The sequence below is a fragment of the Marmota monax genome, unplaced genomic scaffold (assembly GCF_021218885.2).
Source record: "Marmota monax isolate L192 unplaced genomic scaffold, Marmota_monax_Labrador192_F-V1.1 WCK01_AAM20220418_F8-fsc00001, whole genome shotgun sequence".
NCBI classification, from domain to species: Eukaryota; Metazoa; Chordata; class Mammalia; order Rodentia; family Sciuridae; genus Marmota; species Marmota monax.
Window position 1 is genome coordinate 42,350,299 of NW_026693777.1, and position 18,969 is coordinate 42,369,267.

At 38.7% G+C, this 18,969-nt stretch overlaps 2 protein-coding genes across 10 annotated transcripts in view; one reads left to right on the forward strand and one right to left on the reverse strand.

The window, feature by feature from the left end:
* Eif2ak4 (eukaryotic translation initiation factor 2 alpha kinase 4) overlaps window positions 1-12,928 on the forward strand; it is a 106,141-nt gene extending 93,213 nt beyond the window's left edge. For 6 of the 7 annotated variants that reach the window (XM_046460788.1, XM_046460789.1, XM_058584681.1 and 3 more), the window contains 7 exons: window positions 3,187-3,299; window positions 6,812-6,864; window positions 7,954-8,051; window positions 9,294-9,362; window positions 10,693-10,737; window positions 12,019-12,137; window positions 12,682-12,928. In XM_046460788.1, coding sequence (XP_046316744.1) covers window positions 3,187-3,299; window positions 6,812-6,864; window positions 7,954-8,051; window positions 9,294-9,362; window positions 10,693-10,737; window positions 12,019-12,137; window positions 12,682-12,739 — 555 coding nt within the window. In that variant the 3' untranslated portion in view covers window positions 12,740-12,928. The remainder of the gene's footprint in view (window positions 1-3,186; window positions 3,300-6,811; window positions 6,865-7,953; window positions 8,052-9,293; window positions 9,363-10,692; window positions 10,738-12,018; window positions 12,138-12,681) is intronic. The other variant, XM_046460790.1, reaches the window with a different exon arrangement.
* The window catches only part of Srp14 (signal recognition particle 14), a 41,765-nt gene extending 25,300 nt beyond the window's left edge, over window positions 1-16,465 (reverse strand). For 2 of the 3 annotated variants that reach the window (XM_058584686.1, XM_058584685.1), the window contains exons 1-5: window positions 16,347-16,465; window positions 16,117-16,189; window positions 15,498-15,610; window positions 14,182-14,214; window positions 7,477-7,545 (exon numbers count right to left, since the gene is read on the reverse strand). In XM_058584686.1, the coding sequence (XP_058440669.1) occupies window positions 7,477-7,545; window positions 14,182-14,214; window positions 15,498-15,610; window positions 16,117-16,189; window positions 16,347-16,370 (312 nt within the window). In that variant the 5' untranslated portion in view covers window positions 16,371-16,465. Of the gene's footprint in view, window positions 1-7,476; window positions 7,546-13,167; window positions 13,547-14,181; window positions 14,215-15,497; window positions 15,611-16,116; window positions 16,190-16,346 lie in introns of those variants that run through there. The other variant, XM_046460791.2, reaches the window with a different exon arrangement.
* Between the last annotated feature and the right edge of the window lie 2,504 nt (window positions 16,466-18,969).

The following is an 18,969-nucleotide window of genomic DNA, read 5'->3' on the forward strand; positions in this document are numbered from 1 at the left end:
CTGTAATTTGTGTCTTCACTCTTTTCTTTCTGATAAATGTAGCTAGAGGTAAATTAATTTTGTCTTTTCAGAGAACCAACTTTTGGTGTTGTTTGCCTACTCTTTCATTTGTTTTCTATTTTACTATCTCCACTCCACTGGATTGTAGGAGGTCACAGACCTTTCCCGTTTAGTAGGAACATGCTTAGGACACTCTAGAGCACTTTTATTTTTTTTTTTAATATCTATTTTTTAGTTTTAGGTGGACACAATTTCTTTATTTTTTTTATTTTTTCTGCTGAGGATCGAACCCAGTGCCTCATGCATGCTAGCCAAGCACTCTACCACTTGAGCCATAACCCCAACCCTAGAGCATTCTTATTAATAATTTTCTTGTGCTGCTGAGTTTGGATTTATTCTCTTTCTAGTTTCTTCATATGGAACTTTAGATCAGGGCTTAACAAACAACAACCTGGACCAAATCCAGCTCACATCCTTTTGTTTTTGTTTTTGTTTAATCATTTGTTTATTTATTCATTAATATGTTGTCAAATTTCATATCCTATTTTTTATGACCCATGAACTAGAAGTCCTTTTTATATTCTTTGTTTGTAAAAAGAAAAAAAAGTATCTGAAGAGAAAAGAAAAAGTTTGCCAGTGCCAGCTACTGGCTTAAGTCACTGCTTTTAGACCCTTTTCTTTGCTTTTTTTTTTTTGGTACTAGGGATTGAACCCAGGAGCACTGAGCCACATCCCCAGCACTTTTTTGTATTTTATTGAGAAACAGGGTCTTGCTAAATTGCTTAGGGCTTTGCTAATTTGCCGAGGCTGGCTTTGAACTGGTTTTCCTTTTGTTTTCTAAATGTAAGCATTTAGTGCTATAAATTTCACTGTTAGATCCCACACATTTTTTTATATTCACACTCACTAGTTCTGCTTCTGCCCTCTAGCATAGTCAAAATAACAAGTCAAATTCTTCCTCTTTTCTCTGAAATAAATTTTAGGGGACAGCTTCCATGTCACTTATACTTATAGTGTCCTCTTTTCTGATTTAGATATCCCAGTTACTTAAACTGTTCCTCATGGCACAGTTTCCAATCCTTGACCCTCGTAGTTAACCTCCTCTAGACTCATTTTATTTTGTCAGCATCTGTCTTTAAGTGTGACACTGGAATTCTAGAATGCTTTAAACATGTTCCTATTAAATGGGAAGGGTCTCTGACCTCCCACAATCCAGATACCATACTTGTCCTAACATAGCCTATGAATAAACTAACGCTTAGCAATCTTGTGCTTCTTTTGATTCATACTAAAATTATCATCAGTAAAACCCACTGGCCTTTCCACAGTTACCACCATGTCTGGCTGGCCTTTTATAACAAGAGTTTTAATCACAGGAATTTATTTATCTTTGTTAAATGTGATCTTATTTCAATACATCATCCCAGCCTGTCAAGCTCTTCTGAATCTTGCTCCTGTCTATTACTGGTAGGTCAGTAGCATCTTCATATTTGAGAAGCAAGACATCCCTTCACATGTCCATTCAGCAAATGTGTTTTAGACATTCACAATGTGGATGGAATTAAATTTAGAACCAGAGAGGATACAGAAATATTTAAGCCTCAGGCCTTGCTGTCAAGTACATTTTATCATCCAGTAGGGAACATAAGACATTTGTGCATAATTATGAGCTAGAAAATGCTGAACGCCATCAAATTCCTATGGATAAAGTTCTCTGAGACCTGGGAAACCACATTAGAGGAAGCTGGGAAGTCTTCAGGGTGGTGGTGGTATTATGCCAGACCCTCGGGAATGGTTAGGATATAGATATAGAGCCTTTTAAGCAGAGGGAATAGCAAAAGTCATGGTAGTTTTTCTCAGTTGGTTGTCTCAAAGATCAGAACAGGTAGGAGAGAATAATTCTAATCTAACCTGAGTAATATATTTTGGGTGAAGTAGAAGTATTGTACAAAATGGTACTTCAGCAGAATAATGGTTATAGCTAGATCATGGACAACCCAAATGCCCAACCAAAGAGATGGAATTTTATTTAGCAACCAAGAGGGAGCCAGTGAATTTTTGGACAAAAGGGGACATTAGAGTTGTATTTGAGAGAAATTAATCTGCAGGGATGTATAGCATGGAATGGAGTAACTAAGGAACTGTAAGACAGGGAAGGCAGTAAGAAGAGTGTCATGGGAGGAACAGATGAATTCTAGATGGTGCGGAGGGATGGGAGGGAAAGGGAGGGGGCATGGGATTAGCAAGGATAGTGGAATATGATGGACGTCATTATCCAAAGTACATGTACGAAGACACAAATTGGTGTCAACATACTTTATATACAACCAAAGATATGAAAAGTTGTGCTGTATGTGTGTAATAAGAATTGTAATGCATTCTGCTGTCAAAATTTTTTTTTAAATCAATTAAAAAAAAAAAGAGTGTCAGGCTAACCTAGGCCAAGGTTGGATGCTGGTGAAGGTTAAAAAGCAGGTACCATGGGGCTGGGGATGTGGCTCAAGCAGTAGTACGCTCGCCCAACATGCGTGCGGCCCAGGTTCGATCCTCAGCACCACATACAAACAAAAATGTTGTGTCCGCCGAAAACTAAAAAATAAATATTAAAATTCTCTCCCTCTCTCTCTCTCTAAAAAAAAAAAGCAGGTACCATAAATGGGATGGTAGAATTTGGGTTTGTATAGGAGAGGGAGGAATTATAGGCAGTTCTGAGATATGAGAAAACTTGGTGACTCATTGAGGATGTTTAAAAGGGAAGAAAATGTAAATGAATTCAGTTAAATGAGAGTTGGTTCATCATGGCCTTTTATACACACACACACACACACACACATACGCATTTGGTTTGTTTTTTTAATTCTGTCATCTATTATGAACTAGTTCAAACCAGATCAGAGTTCTCAGCAGCAACATTTCTAATGATTTGGGACAGATAATTATTTGTTGTGGATGACTGCCCTATGCATTGTTTAACAACATTCCTGGCTAATGTTCTATTTGAAGATTCCAGAAGCAGCCCCACCATGGTTACATTCAAAAATGACTCCAAACTGCCAAATGTCCCCCAGGGAACAAAATCACTGCTGGTTAAGAACCACTGACCTAAACTGTTCATTTAATAGTCTCTCAGAGCCACCCTTTTGGCTTGAAAACCTCCAAATGATAGATCTGTCTCATTCTTTTTAGGTTAAGTCTTTTGAAAAGGAAAGGCAAACAGAGAAGCGTGTGCTGGAGTTCGATCTTGTGGACCATGTTGTGCAGAAACTGAGAACTAAAGTCAATGATGAAAAGAATATCAGGTAACTTAGTAAACAAAAGCCCAGAAGCCTGACTACAATTACCTATATAGAACCTAGGTAAATTTATTTTAAAAGTTAATTTGATCCTTTAGGGAAATTTCTTTAAATGAACCATTCTGTTGCTTCCGAATAATTCAGTCAGCAATTTAATTATAACCTAGATAAGGTCATATCTTGCTTTCAACATTTGTTTATCATAACCATTTTAGTCTGTTTTGTTCTGTTTGGTTTTTTATAAAGTACCTCAGGCTGGGTACTTTTTAAAGAAAAGAGGTTTGTTTAGCTCATGGTTTGGGAGCTAAAAATCCAAGATTGGGCAGTCTATTCATAGAGCCTCTGGTTAGGGCCTTCTTGGCTGCATCACAACAAAGGAGAGATGAGGAAAAAGGAAATGGCTACACGTAAAAGAAGACAAGCATATGGGGTGGGATTACTTTACCACAACCCACTCTTGTGAGAACCAGCTCACTCTATAAGACCAACGTTAGCCTCTTTGGAGACTGTGCCTCCAGGATCTAATTATATTCCACTAGTCCTTACTTCTTAAAGCTTCCTTCACCTCTCAATGTTGCCACACTGGGGACCAAGCTTCCAGCACATGAATCTATATTCAAACCATAGCAATGATATTTCCAAGAATTGGTTTTCTTTTCATTTTAAAAGGCCTAAGAAGCCAAAATCTGTCTGTCATTATCTTATTCAGTCTGTTAATCATGAATTTCAGTAGTATTGTATTCATGTTATTTGAAAGATATAATATGTTCTGGGAAAAAATGCCATATCCTCATGATGAGAGAGAAATTGGTTCAGCCATCTGTATACAAATTTGGCAAAGATTAAAAGCATTAAAACTATAAAATAATTTTAAATTGATTCAGCAATTCAGGAATTTATAGTAAAACTTTTTTCATCAGGGCATGAATAAAGATGTCTGTTGACATTTTGGAAAAGGTAGAATTCTAGGGACAGAAGTCAGTGGTTGCCAGGGAGCAAGAGAGGAGGGGAACCACATAAGGAAATATTTAGGATGATGGAACTGTTCATAGAGCACTGTGGTGATTGCATTTGTTGTAAACTCATCAAATCATACACCACCAAAAAAAAAAAAAAAAGGTTTGTATCAAGATATCTTTTATAATAGCAGTTCTCAAACTTCTTGATCTCAGAGCCTTCTTTATATCCTTAAAAATTATTTGAGAACCACAGAGAACTTCTGTTTACTGGATTTTATCTATCAATATTTTGTTAGAAATTAAAATTTAAACATTTAAAAATATGTATTTATTCTGCTTTAAATAACAAAAGTAACCCAATTACATGCTAACCTAAATAACATATTTTTAATGAAAAATAGCTCACTCTATAAGAGCAACGTTTTTAAAACAAAACACATTTAGTACAAAAAGTGGCATTTTTTAGACAAATTTCTTTAAGACCTTGTTGTACATTTCCTGTTATCTCGTTAAAGCTTTACTGGAAGAGACCATTCTCATATCTGCTTCTGCAGTCTGTTGTATTATCCACACATCATGTGGTCTGGAAAGCTCCATTGCATATTATGGGAGGATGAAGCAAAAGGACAACTAACATCTTGGAATTATTGTGAAAATCATTTTGATCTTGCAGACCCCTGAAAACATCTCAGGGACCTCCAAGGATCCCTGGACTGTACTTTGAGAATTTCTCATTGAGAATTTTCATATCAAAATATGAAAGCTGCAAATGTGGCATTTACCTGGCATGGGCAAGGCCCTGGATTTGATCCCCAGAGTAGTAGTAATAATAATATCAAAATATACATCAGTAGGGGCTGGGGATGTGGCTCAAGCAGTAGCGCGCTCGCCTGGCATGCGTGCGGCCCGGGTTCGATCCTCAGCACCACATACAAACAAAGATGTGTCCGCCGAAAGACTAAAAATAAAAATTCTCGCTCTCTCTCTCTCTCTCTCTCTGGCTCTCTCTTTAAAAAAAAAATATAAATATATATATATATATATACATACATACATATATATATATGTGTGTATATATATATATATATATATACACACACACATATATATACACATTAGTAGAAGATTGTTTAAATTTTGAAAACACAACAAAATACTGTACCACCTTTTAAAATGGTGATTCTAATAAAGCTGAGTTTATTGACTTAGAAGGATGTCCACAAGTAGGATGGCTAGTATAATCCAACTTTTGTTTTAACCAAAATATGCAATCTATATATAGAAGAGTGTCTGGGGAAATGTACTAAATATTTAACTGTGATTCTTTGGGGTTAGTGGGATTATAGCGAGTCTTAAATTTCTTTGTTATTTATAACACACATAACCTTGTAATCAGAAAATACTCAATTTTTTTTCTTTCTTTTTCTTTATATTAGTGATTCTTAGTCAGTAGCAGTCTTGTCCCCAGGGAACATCTGGCGATGTTTGGAGACGTTTTTGGTTGTCACAATAGGAGTGTGTAGCTGGTATCTATTAGAAGCCAAGGATGCTGCTAAAACATCCTACAGTACACAAGACTGACCTCCCCCCTCCAATAAAGAATTATCTGGCCCAAAATGTCAATAGTACCAAGATAGAGAAATCCTGGCTTACAGGAAAAAAAAAACACTCCTTCCTTTGTTCTTCCTCCTTAGCGCCACCTCTTCCCATTCGAACCAACTTTGATAAATTCACTGGCTTTTCTGAGACAATGTAATATTCTTAAAGTCACCAGATATTAGAATTATAATCCAAATCAGACAGAGTTTTAAAAGCAAAAGCAAAAAGTGGCTAACTAATGGGGGTGTAACTTGTCGACAGAGATGTGCTTAGCATGCTCAAGGCCCTAGATTCAGTCCCCAAAACCAAAAAAAAAAAAAAAAAACACAACAACTACATAACAGTGAGAACAGGTGAACACTATTAAGACACTTAAAAAGTTGGATGAGATTTAGTTTTAACAGAGAAAGTTTCAAAATCTTTTTTCCCTGGTTTTCCCAACATAAAGTGCTATTGTGTCTCACAAAAGCTTTAAATTAATTCACAGCATTTGAAAGAACATTCACTTACAGGTTTTAAAAGAATATCCTTATTTACCAAATGTTCTCCTGTGGGTGGTCGCCAAGGCTGCTGCCACATGAAGACAGAGCATGCTGTTGCTAATGTTTCCTTGTATTATGAGGGGAGCGGAAAGAACACCCATGTTGTTTCATTGAAATGAGCTGTTTGTGTGGAGCCAGGATTTCAAACCCAGCTGAATAAATCAGAATGTTTTCTTTAGGCATTTGTTAACTTGAAATGACATCCTTTATAATTTTTTTTAACTTGCTCTTGACCAAAAGCATAACTAAGTGCAATTTTTGTTGTTTTTATTTTTCTTCCCACTAATAACCAATAGGCATGTGTTTTTATAGTCAGTAGAAAAAGTGGCTCACTATATGTATAGCTCACTGTGAGTTTTCTATGTTGCTTCTGTCTTATTGACTGTTTTCCTAATTGTTTTTGTTTGCTTGTTTTTAGAGAAGCTTCCGATAATCTTGCAGTGCAAAATCTGAAGGGGTCTAATGCTTCAGGTATAATTACTAATTACAATTGAACATAATATTGCTTGTGTTTACGTTTGCTCAAAGCACTTATGACTGTAGCCAATTCTTTGTGACACTGGAAATATCTTTTTAAAGTAACACGTATACAACAAATTGTACCACATGGAATTCCTATCTGTGCTTTGAAACCCATATTCTAGAAAAAGATAAAATTGGTTAAGTGATTCTTCTGATCCGCTGTATCTTTGTCTTACTGTCTTATTTTTACAAGTAGTTTAATCTTTCTTAGACTGGGTTTATTGTATAGATTAAATGTGGATCATTTTCTTGAAAATTTCCCTCAAGCAGAGGATTTGAGAAAAATATTTTGAAATTCCTTGGAGATAGTCGTTATGTACATTTTTGGTTTCCATGAAATCCAACAAAGAGATTCTGCCTTTAGTCTCATCACCTCTAACAACCCTTCTGAAAAAAACTGAAAAGGAAACATTCTGGTTAAGCCCACAGGAAGGCATATTTGGCTTTTAACAGAATCAGGTCTTTCCTTTTATTTCTGTTAGGATTAACTTTATGTCACCAACACATTCCAATACTTTGAGGAATTGAAAGAAGTATTGGACTGGGTGTGATGGTACATACCTGTAATGCCAGGTACTCAGGAGACCGAGGCAGGAAGATTACAAGTTTGAGGCCAGCCTTAGCAAGACCCTGTCTCAAAAAAAAAAAATGGAGATATAGCTTGGTAATACAGTACTTGCCTAGAATGTGTGAGGCCCTGGGTTCAATTCCCAGCACCACAAAAAATAAAAGTAAAAAAGTAGTAGTAGTAATACAAGAGTTTTATTTTCTGAGGTTCATGAAGTTTGGGGGACTCATGTTGCCTCCCAGTGCTTTGGTATATCTCCACCCAATAAGAGAGCAATCAAACTGGGTTGTTGTGGTTCTAGGCTCTTCCTAGGTTAAGTGTAGCTAGTAGCACAGATAGAATACAAAGCCTAGACATGACCTAGCCCCCAGAATCACAAAAAGAGAGCTACAAATAAACTGTTATCATTTCTGTGGTGTTTTAGAAACTGTGTAGATAATACCATAAATTTTGAAACTCTCTTGTCTCAGGCTTATTCGAAATCCATGGAGCAACAGTTGTTCCCATTGTGAGTGTGATAGCCCCTGAGAAGCTGTCAGCCAGCACAAGGAGGCGGTATGAAACTCAGGTACATCTGGTCAAGGTTTCCTTGGCTTTCTAATGTGAGCATCAGAGAAGAAAGCAAGCAGGAAATGAAAATAAGAAACACAGAATTTCTTGGAAGTATCTTTCTACCCACTTCCCTGACCTGATGGCTTCTCAAGATTTCACCAACACAAAGCATCTCTGATGCCAGAATTCAACCCCATCTATCCTCCAAAGAGGTGTCAGTGTACACTGAAAGAAGCAACTGTTGTCAGAATGATCGCATCTAAACAGAACTTTTCTAATCTGCCTCTTATGGCAGTTTGTTTTTAATCTGAATAACAAAGCAATAGTGGTCAATGATATGACTTGAAGCAGGTTTCTCATTCCTTACATGGTTTTCGTGTGTGCTGTATGCCTAATGCTATGCTAATGGCTATGTAAAATATGAGACACTACAAGGCCCCAGTCATCAAAGAGCTTATAACCTTGGAAGCAAGCATATGCACAATATAGTTAGAGAATAGAAGAAATTAAGTAATAAAATGCCAAGCTAAGTATATTGAATATGAGTCTTAGAATGTGCCATGGACATATGTTAGGAAAGCATCCATTATGTAGAAATGAAGTTAAGGACTGGGTGTATAGCCCAGTGGGAAAGTGCTTGCCTAGTATGCACGAGGCCCTGGGTTCGATCCCCAGCACCACCAAAAAAAAAAAAAAAAAATAGGACTGAAGTAGAAAAAAATCAAATACCTCATTTTTAAGTTCTTCTGATTGTTTATGGGTGGAGACCCATTTTTTTGAGTTCCATGTTCTTATTGCTATTACAATACTTCCCCTTTCCCCTTTAGCTTAATCCTAAAATCTCTCTGCCTACACGTGTACTATTTCATTATTCTGAGTCTTTATTTGGCATCATTTCAAAATTAAAAAGAAATAAGTAATAAAGAAGTTAGAAAATTTATTTTCCTTGTGATCAAAATGACTAGATAACCCCTTCTTTCTGAGGTAGAGTAAAAGCAAATCTTTACACACTGGAAACTTTTTTTTTATATTTATATTTTAGTTGTAGTTGGACACAATATCTTTATTTTTATGTGGTGCTGAGGATTCAACCCAGGTCCTCACATGTGCTAGTCGAGTACTTTACCACTGAGCCACAATCCCAGCCCCACATTGGAAACTTTTATAGGCCTTGATTTGTCACCTTGTCATGTTTTGTGGAATAGGAAATAAGATGGCTTGGTTTAACATGTTCTGAATTACATTTTCTTCCTACTAGGTACAAACCCGACTTCAAACTACTCTTGCCAATTTACATCAGAAAAGCAGTGAAATTGAAATATTGGCTGTAAGTTATTTTTGGATATTTTGAAGATGGCCTCTGTCCATAATGTCAAAGTGTGACATCAGACTTCAGGGCTTTTTTGCTCAGTGTCACGAGTATCTGGATGTAGACCTTATTGTTACTGATGTGAACTGTTGAGAGGTACCAACCTAAGGACCATATGTACTATTGGACAACCTAAGGCAGGCACGGTCCCTAAGCCACATGCTTGTTGTTTAAACAGAGAGGGGGAGATGTTGAGAGCCACAGCAGAAGGGGCCCCAGCAAACTTCCAGCTGCCGGCTGATGATTGGCTCACAGCGGCCCCAGCAACATCTAGCTGATTGGCTCCTCGGACCCAGCAACATCTAGCTGATTGGCTCCTCTGCGGTGATGCTCATTGGGCTGTTTCCCTGCCCTTTCAGACCACGGAGCTGCTCATTGGGGGACTTTTTTGGCTCCGCCCACGTGACCCAGCCAATCGGCCTCAAGAGCAGGAGGATTGTGGGAGGTAGAGAGAAGCTTGTGTGGGAGAGAGAGGCTTGTGGAAAAGAACGTTCTGTCTCATCCACTGCTACTTCACATGGCTAGTTTACACAGTATTCACAGATCCTAATAGACTGAGTCATTTCTAGAAAAGCTGGACAGAAAGAGCCAAAGAGTAGCATGCATCTCTCTCCTATGAAGACACTTTCAGTTGGTGATCACAAGTTCAAATACTGAGGCACACACTAAGGGTAGCCAAGCCCTATAGGGGCTTCCTGAAACTATTTACAATTCCGCATGGATCACCGGCTTCAGGATTCAGAATTACGTAGGGAACTTACTTGGGGTAGACTTTAAAAAGTCAATGACAGGCTTTTTTTTTTCTTAAGTAGAAACAGCACAAGAGAGGGGAAAGAATAGAGGGAGGAAAGAACAGGAGAGGCAAAGGGGTCAGTATCCTCTTCATTCAGCTGGGCCAGGAGGACTGGCCTTTGTCAGTGAACCACATTTAATCTAAACATATAAAATACTGGAGAGAAAATTGAAGGTTTGTTTTTCTCTCTCCTTTCTTCCTCTGAAAGACGGAGGAAGGAAAGCAGTGAAAACCAAAATCAGTTTTCTATGTTTCAGGGCTTTGCTTTACTAAGTACAAGTAGCAGTGTCAACAAAGCTTTGAATTATGGCATATAGGGGGTATAGTTCCCACAATACTGAGATCTTATCACCACACAGATCATCAAGTCTACTTTATAAAGTACAGAGGCATTTCACACTCTGCAGGCCCTGTTCATACTGTCTATCCAGAGTGACACTGAAGTCCTGAATCAATGTGTTCTGATATATGATGTTCATTTCTGTGAATTAACAGGTGGATCTACCCAAAGAAACAATCTTACAGTTTTTATCATTAGAGGTAAGCAATACAAACTGTTCTACATTGTGTTGATTTACCAAAAGAAAATTAAAAACAGAATTACATTTTCTTAGTATCATAAAATACTGGCAACACCAGGAATTTAATAACATTGGCCCTTTCATATGTTATATGTATTCCTAAATCAAGGTCACCCAACTAATACGTAGCATAGCCAGGATTTAGACTCAGGCAGACTAGCAGAATCATGGGGGTTTTTGATGTTGTTTTTTGTTTGGTACTAGGGATTGAATCCAGGGGTGCTTAACCACTGAGCCACATCCCTCAGCCCTTTTTTATATTTTATTTAGAGTTATGGTCTTGCTAACTTGCTGAGGCTAGCTTTGAACTCATAATCCTCCTGCTTCAGCCTCCCAAGCAGCTGGGATTACAGATGTGTGCCACCACTCCTGGCAGAATCTGTTCTTGACATAGTCTGTCTACTATGCTGTCTGTCAAACTCCAGCTAGGGAAGGTCATTTGTAGACTAGAACTATACAAAAGATCCTTTTGTAAAAATTAATTTAGATCCCTTTTGTTATATAGGTGGTATATACATTTATTATCAAATAGTCTAAATAAGAACTTTAACATTTTTGAATAGTTACTACTAAGAATACTTAATGAAAGCTACAAATGATTTTTGCAACATATCAAAGAATATATGTCTACCCATTGTTTAGTCACAGGTTAAATTAAAAATGAACTTTGCCCCAAAGTTATTATTACATTTTCTGTTGCTCTCACAAGTATATACTACATATACCCCTCTACTGGCAATTTACTGATTTATGATCCAGTCAGATGGACACACAAAGACAATAGCTCCATTTTATACAAAGTAAACAGTAGGCAGAATTAATTGATCTAAAGTCACAGCACACTGGGGCAGGATATTAGCACATCAGGGCTGTGGCATCTAGACTCTACATAGTACCTATAGTCTTGTTTTAAAGAAAAGGGAGGGCTGGGGTTGTGGCTGTGGTAGAGCGCTTGCCTAGCATGTGAGGCACTAGGTTTGATTTTCAGCACCATATAAAAAAAAATAAAGATATTGTGTCCATCTACAACTAAAAATCTTTTTTTAAAAAAAAATCACTAACAATTCTGAAAAAAAATAAAAGAAAATTGATGCTTGAAAGGAAGAACCCCAGCAGTCTCCCTGCTGGTTCTACAATACATTCTTCTGGTATACTTGAACAATGGCATTTCAGTACTGACCCAGAAGAAGCCAAGTAATAAACCTTCTGCCCTGTTAAGTCTTATCTATTTTTTCCCCAGTGGGATGCTGATGAACAGGCATTTAACACAACTGTAAAGCAGCTGCTGTCACGCCTGCCAAAGCAAAGGTACCTCAAATTAGTCTGTGACGAAATTTATAACATCAAAGTTGAAAAAAAGTAAGTTATCACTTGGGCATAGCAGATTTCATTCACAGGGTTAAAATTCAGGAAGAGCTTTTTAGAGTGACATATTTTATTCTTATTGAGATTTGAAGGCTAAAGACAAGCTGTTAGAACTGCAGCTGGCAACCAATGAATCTTCCTGAGACTGTGAATCACAAGTCATGATCTTGTCCATAATAAAACACAGCAGAGCTGGGAGTAGCTATCCCAAGTATCATTTTGTTCACCCAGATAACTTCTATAAGTGTTTAAATGAAATAAAATATAACTTTATACCCTTATGTCAGAATGTCATTCATTCATGTTCTCATTCCACTTAAAGGGCAACAAGGAGGCTGTGAGGTAAATGGGGATCTCCTTGTGTAGACCCTTTTACTGCAGTCACAGCTTCTGTAAAACTTACATAAGTTTTTAGTGACTAGCCTTCCATCCTTGTTTTTAATTAAAGCTACCTTCGTATCTCCTAAAAGTATTTAACTGTTTTTGTTCTTCACTCACTAAACTGTCATTATAATCTGCCTTTTCCCTTCTTTTGCAGGGTATCTGTGCTGTTTCTATATAGCTACAGAGATGACTACTATAGAATCTTATTTTAACCCTGAAGAACTCATTACCTTGTTCAGACAGGGGCTTATACTGGAATAATGGAATGTTGTACATTCACTGTCATTTTAAATTAACTTTAAATTCTAAGAAAATGCCCTACTGAGCTTTGTCAGTTTTTCATGTGTAATATATTATAAATTTATCTTTTTGGGTAAAATAAATGCTTTGTCATATGTGTAGCTTTTTTAATTGCAAATCTGTTAAAACTGAAGGTTTTATGGAAATAGAACATTAGAAAGTATCCTTGTTCTTCCCTTGATCCTAATGACTAAGCACATGAAAATGTCCTAAATCATTACCTTAGAATCTTTATTTTTAATGTTTTGTAATATTGTGAGGCCCTGGATTCAATCCCCAGCAACACCAAAAAAAAAAGGGGGGGGGGAGATTGGGGGGGGGAAGGATCACATAAGCACAGTGCTGATAACAGGTGTTTAATGATACAATGCTCTTCACAGGGATGACTACAGAGACTTTTTAAAACTAATTTAGGAATTTATAACCATCCATCATAAATCTGAAATAAACTACTTTCTTACCACAAATACTTTGTAAACACTGCAACCTTTCTTCTCTCCAAAATAACCCTAATATCACATGAAAACAGTTAATGGGGGAACCAGAAACCTAGATTTATGAACAAAACTATAAACAAAATGGAAATATGTAATTCAGTGGTTTGGTAAAAGCAGGGAACTCAGTGCTCTTCACTGTGCTGCTTTGCTCTTCTTACTCTTGCTCTTTTTGTCTCTCTTCTTCAGCCCATCCATGTTAGCTCTCAATAGGTTTGAATAAGCCTGAAAAACACACAGCCTGACCTTATTAACAGGAGGAGGTACCAACTGGTGGAGAGCTGCCCTACTTCCAAAATCAGAAAGCCTACCTAATAGAGAATATAGTACCTTTTAAAACACTCACCCACAGTGAGCTGCATCTTTTTTACTTTATTTTTAAGCAAAAAGGGGAAAAGGCAAGCAATTTCTTGTTCAACTATACTACAGAGTATATCTGAAGTTAAGACAACAAAATCTAGATGAAAAACCAGAAAGGAAAAATAATATCAGTGTTGAAATTCATAGCTTATCACCTTTTACCTGAAAAATACTGGTAAAACATCACAGGACAGCAATGAACCCAATATCAACCACCCCCCCACCCCAGTAGTGGGGATAGAACCTAGGGCCTTGCACTTGTGAGGTGAGTGTTTTACCACTGAGGTACATCCCTAGCACTCTCTTCCATTTTATTTTTAAGACAGGGTCTAGCTAAGTTGGTGTCAAACTTGGGATCCTCCTGCCTCAGCCTCCCAAGTAGCTGGGATTACAGGTATGCACCACATGCCCAGCTCCCCAAATATCAATCTTAACTCAAGTTTTCACCATTATGCTCTCTTGCCATGAGAAGGGGGACATGGGCAACACTAGGAACTCACCATCTGAAATTTATTCACTTCTTTGGAGCTCACCTGGAAGAAAAGGAAAAAAGATGTCACCCCCTATTTATCCATTCAGTATCCTCTGATCCACCACAGATAATATCTCAAAATATTCATGAAGATGACATTCTAAGTTCTTCCCAACTTCTGATGTTGCACTAAAGGCTATTTTTCTACCTGACTTCCCTCTGCCTCAGGAACAAGCAAAGTAGCTCTGCCTTTTTTATACATGAGAACTGCACCAGAAGGGACAGGCAGAAGTGATCTTCTACAGAAGTTCTATTTCTTATCTCTCTTGAAATCCCTTACAGAGATGACCCTAAGTTTTCTTCCTGGGTTCTGAGAGATGTCAAGTGACTTCTCAGTATTAATGTTTTGTGCAACATACACAAAAACTACTCCCTCCTCATCTTCTGCTTTCCATTTATTCAGACCAATTTAAGCACAATGCAAGCTACTGAAAGAGAAATATTACCTTTAAAGATTCTCAGGTTTTCCTATTTTTTGATATTCCACTTTATTTTTAAAGACCACATAAGCTGGCTTTACTACAAAGGTCTACTCAAGATAACTTATAAAGGGAGAATTATGAACTAATTATTTCTATGTTCTCATGAATAACCTATTTTACTGTGATTAGAGGGGAGTCTGGATCTGCCCCAGCAGAATACAGTTTTCACTCAAGAATCCAGAGTCTTTTGCTTTGCTATACTTAACCTCTACCAGGAAAAGAAAGACTAGAATAATCTAGACAATAGGGCTAAACAGAGCTCTTAACTAAATGTATACTCTCTCATGTACCAAGTCTAACATATAACTATGTTACAATAACCACAAAGACAAAGGAATAATCAGCTAAAAAAGTTGTAGCTCAGTGGTGGAGTGCTTGTCTGTCACACAGAGGCATTAGGTTCAATCCTCAGCACCACATAAAAATAAATAAAGTTACTGTGTCCATCTACAACTAAAAATACTTTTTAAAAGTAAAACAATCATGATACCAAGAAATTATTGAAGGCCCAACACAGTAAGGAGATAAGGAAATAAGTATGCCAAGCACTCCTTCCAGCATTACCAATATGTTTTTTCCACAAAAAGTTTAGTATAACAAGTGTTTGACCTCTACCTCCATTTTAATTTTACTGAGATTTCTACTATTAACGTGGTAAAGGAAAGTCCGCATCCCAAAATAGTCTGGGAGCTACACATTTGCTACCTTTTACCTAAAAAAGAAAAAAAATTAAAAGCCTGGTTCAGATATGATCCATCCTCCGTTCTAAACTCCAAAATTTAGCGTTAAGAATCCAGCTCACCACTGTGCTGATCTTCTTTTTCCCATCCGTTGCTCTCAACAGACACTTGTTGTCTGAGGGCTCAACGCCCTCCACAGAACCCTTCCTCGGTGTGGGTTTAGTTCGACCATCATCTGCACGAAAAATACATCTTAGTGAACACAGCCATATACGTTGCTGATAGGTAGACAAAGGTTAAAATAGGAAAGAAGGGATCTAAATAGGTGACAATCCACTGTCACCGCTCCAGTTCTGTTTAACCACATCATCTGCTATCAAGGGTTTGGCCAAATCTTGGAGACAACTACAACTTCCACAACAGAAACGCTGTTACACAGGAATATTAAACCTCACTAGTCGCGGTTGGGTTTGGTATCCCTGACAAAACAATGACCTCTGACATACTTGGGGCCCATTGTAGCCGGGACGGACCTTGGTCACAAACACTGAGTGGAAGAGGGGGCACCAACCGCAATTCCCAATATCCCGGGGCCCAGGTCCCTGAATGTGCCCAGTGCAGGGTGGAGGAAGGCAGGGGACTCTGGTGCCTCCCAGACACTAGGCACCCAGGCCGGGAATAGCTCGGCTTCCAGGGTTCCCTCTCCCAGCTTCCTTCGTCCCCGCCGAGGTGGCTGCTTACACTTCTTCAAGGTGATGTACACGCTGCCCGACAACCGACACTTCTGGAAGAGCCTGGTGAGCTCCGTCAGGAACTGGAACATAAGAAGCCCGGCCCTATTAGGCAGCTCAAATCCTACGCGCGTACCGCCGCGTCAACTAAGTCCCTCTCCCTCCCTCAAGGCGACACAGAGGTCTGGAGCTAAAACCCGAACCTTCATCAGTCCCAGGGCCGGCGAGGCCTGCATATACCTGCTCGCTCTCCAGGAGCACCATCGCAGCGCTACCGGACGCTTCCGGTCAACATAAGCACTGAGCAGTTGGAACCGGAAGTTTTCCTACGCAGGGCGGGACTTCTGCTGTATGGCCTCGAGTCTCTCCCACCAATCCCTGGCGGTGCCCCGCCCTCCTCTCGCCTGAGTAGGAGGACGTACCCCACTGTTCCCCGAGACTGTGGATCCGGGTAACCGGGGATATCAGGTCAGAAATCCTCCCACATTGTTAGTGTGAGGAAGTGAACCACAGAAAGATTAGTAGAAACGTGTAATTGTGTATATTCAGCTGTAGGGAAAGTTACGAAACAGTTCATTGCCTCAGTTTCCTCGTTTTTTGTTTTTTTGGGGGGACTGGGGGTTGAACCCAAGGTTTTACGAATGCAAGGCAGACGCTTTGCCACTGAACTACATCCCAGCCCAGTTTCCCCGTCCTTAATGTGAGGATTGATTGTGAAGAGTGAATGCAATTGTCTTAACACATAAAATTAAGTGTTAATTGTGGTACTTAGAAAATGCTCAATAATCATTAACCATTGTTGTTTTCATTATTATCATTTTCCATGGAGGTCCTTTGAACTCCTCACCAGACTGGGTGGTTCTTCATGAGCCCTAGAAAGAGGCACTAGCGTCCAGTCTTAGTTCAACTTCTGGGTTCTAGGCCCTGCTGGGCTAGTAGCCAACTTGAACCCTGAGCTCTCTGTAAAGCCAAACATTCCATCCTGCAACAGGTTTTTGCTGAAAGCTGCTTAGCTTGTGCCAGGCATTATTTTAGGGGTTGGACATAACAGCAGGACACAGACAAGCTAAGTTCCTGGTTTCCTGGAACTTGGGTCAAAGGGGTAGAGAGGAAGTAATCAACAAACAAAACAAGTGAGTAGTATAGCTTAAGATAATAAGTGCTGTGAAGACAACTAAACAAGGGCTGTAGTGTCAAGTGGCTACCTTAGGTTGGGGCAAGGGGAGTTTTTCATGAAGAGAATTTTAAGCTAAAAGGACCAGTCATCCAAAGGTTTGAGGACACAGTGTTTCAGACAAATGGAATGGCTAGAGCTAAGACCCCAAAGAGAAAAGCAGTTGCCCTGAGTTAGCAAGGCTGGGAGGTGGGGGTGGAAGGTGGGAGAACACCTGTAGAAAGAAAATTAAAGGAGTAGGGAGAGGTATAGCTAGTGACCAGATCATGTAGGGCCTATGGCCATCATTTGGATTTTGTTCCAGGTATAAAGAGAAGATTCTTGCTAAGGAACTTTTTAAACAGGACAGTGACAATCTCTTTTCTAATTTTAAAAGATCCCTCTGTGGTGTGGAGAATGCACTGAAAAGAGAGAAGGCAGGAAATAAGGAGCCCAGTTAGGTAATTGTATTAGCTTCCCATTACTGCTATAACAAACCACCACAAATTTAGTGGCTTAAGGCAGTATGGATTTATTCTTTTATATGTCTGGAGGTCAGAAGTCTAAAATCAGTGTTTCTGTAGGCCTACATGTGAGAAATAGAAAATCTGGTGGTACATTTTAGAATATAACTTTAATTGGATCCAATTGTAACCATTTTAATTATACCCCTTTCCTTTGTCTGCCCCAATCCCATAGATGTAACCCAAAACTCCTTTAATCAGAGCACAGGACAGTGCTGTGTTATATTAGGGATATAAGCAGGTGGACTGCCTGCCCAGGGGAGTTTGCTAGCCAGGTTCCTGTAGCATGCCTTTCTGACAGGAGTAAAAGTTTGATTTGTTCACCCAGCTTCAAGCACATGTCTGATTCCCAACCCCCGCCCTCTCAATATTTCTAACATATATTCCATCTGGATGCTTCCAGGAAGAATTTGTTTATTAATCGTCTAGAAGCTACCTGTGTTCCTTTGGCTCTGGCCCCTTCCTCAAATACTACAAGTTCTTTCTTCTATTGTACTACCACCACCACTATTACTCTTTCTACTACTGACTTTGATGTTCCTGCCTTCCTTGGATGAGGATCTTTCCAGTTATCATTGGGCCCCCTAGGATAATCCAGAACAGTCTATCTCAAGATCCTTAATTTGATTACATCTGCAAATTTCCTTAATCATGTAGGATAACATATTTACAAGTTCCGGGTATGAGAGCACAGACATCTTGGGGGCATCCAACCTACCACTGAGCTTACCGCAGGTGCTCTTCTGTTTGCAGTGGAAACAACGCACATACAATTGAATGTGAACATTTAACAGGAAAAGAGGAATGGAAATGACTCATGAGTCATGCTAATATATGTATTTTTAAAGCAAGATTTTTGTTGGGCATGGTGGCACATGGCTGTAATCCCAGCAACTTGGGAGACTGAGGCAGGAGGATCAGAAGTTCCAGGCCAGCCTCAGCAGTTTAGCAAGACCCTGTCTCCAAATTTAAAATCAGGCTGGGAATATAGCCTGGGTTCAAGCCTCACTACCAAAAAAAAATGACCTTTAGGTTTGCTTTTATATGGTTGATATGAATATTTAAATTTAATTGAATTCAAATTAAATGTTTTTAATTTCTCAGTCACATTAGCCACATTTTGAAGATTTTGTAGCCACATGTGGCTTAGACAGTATATTCTGTTGGACAATCAAAAGCAATGAGC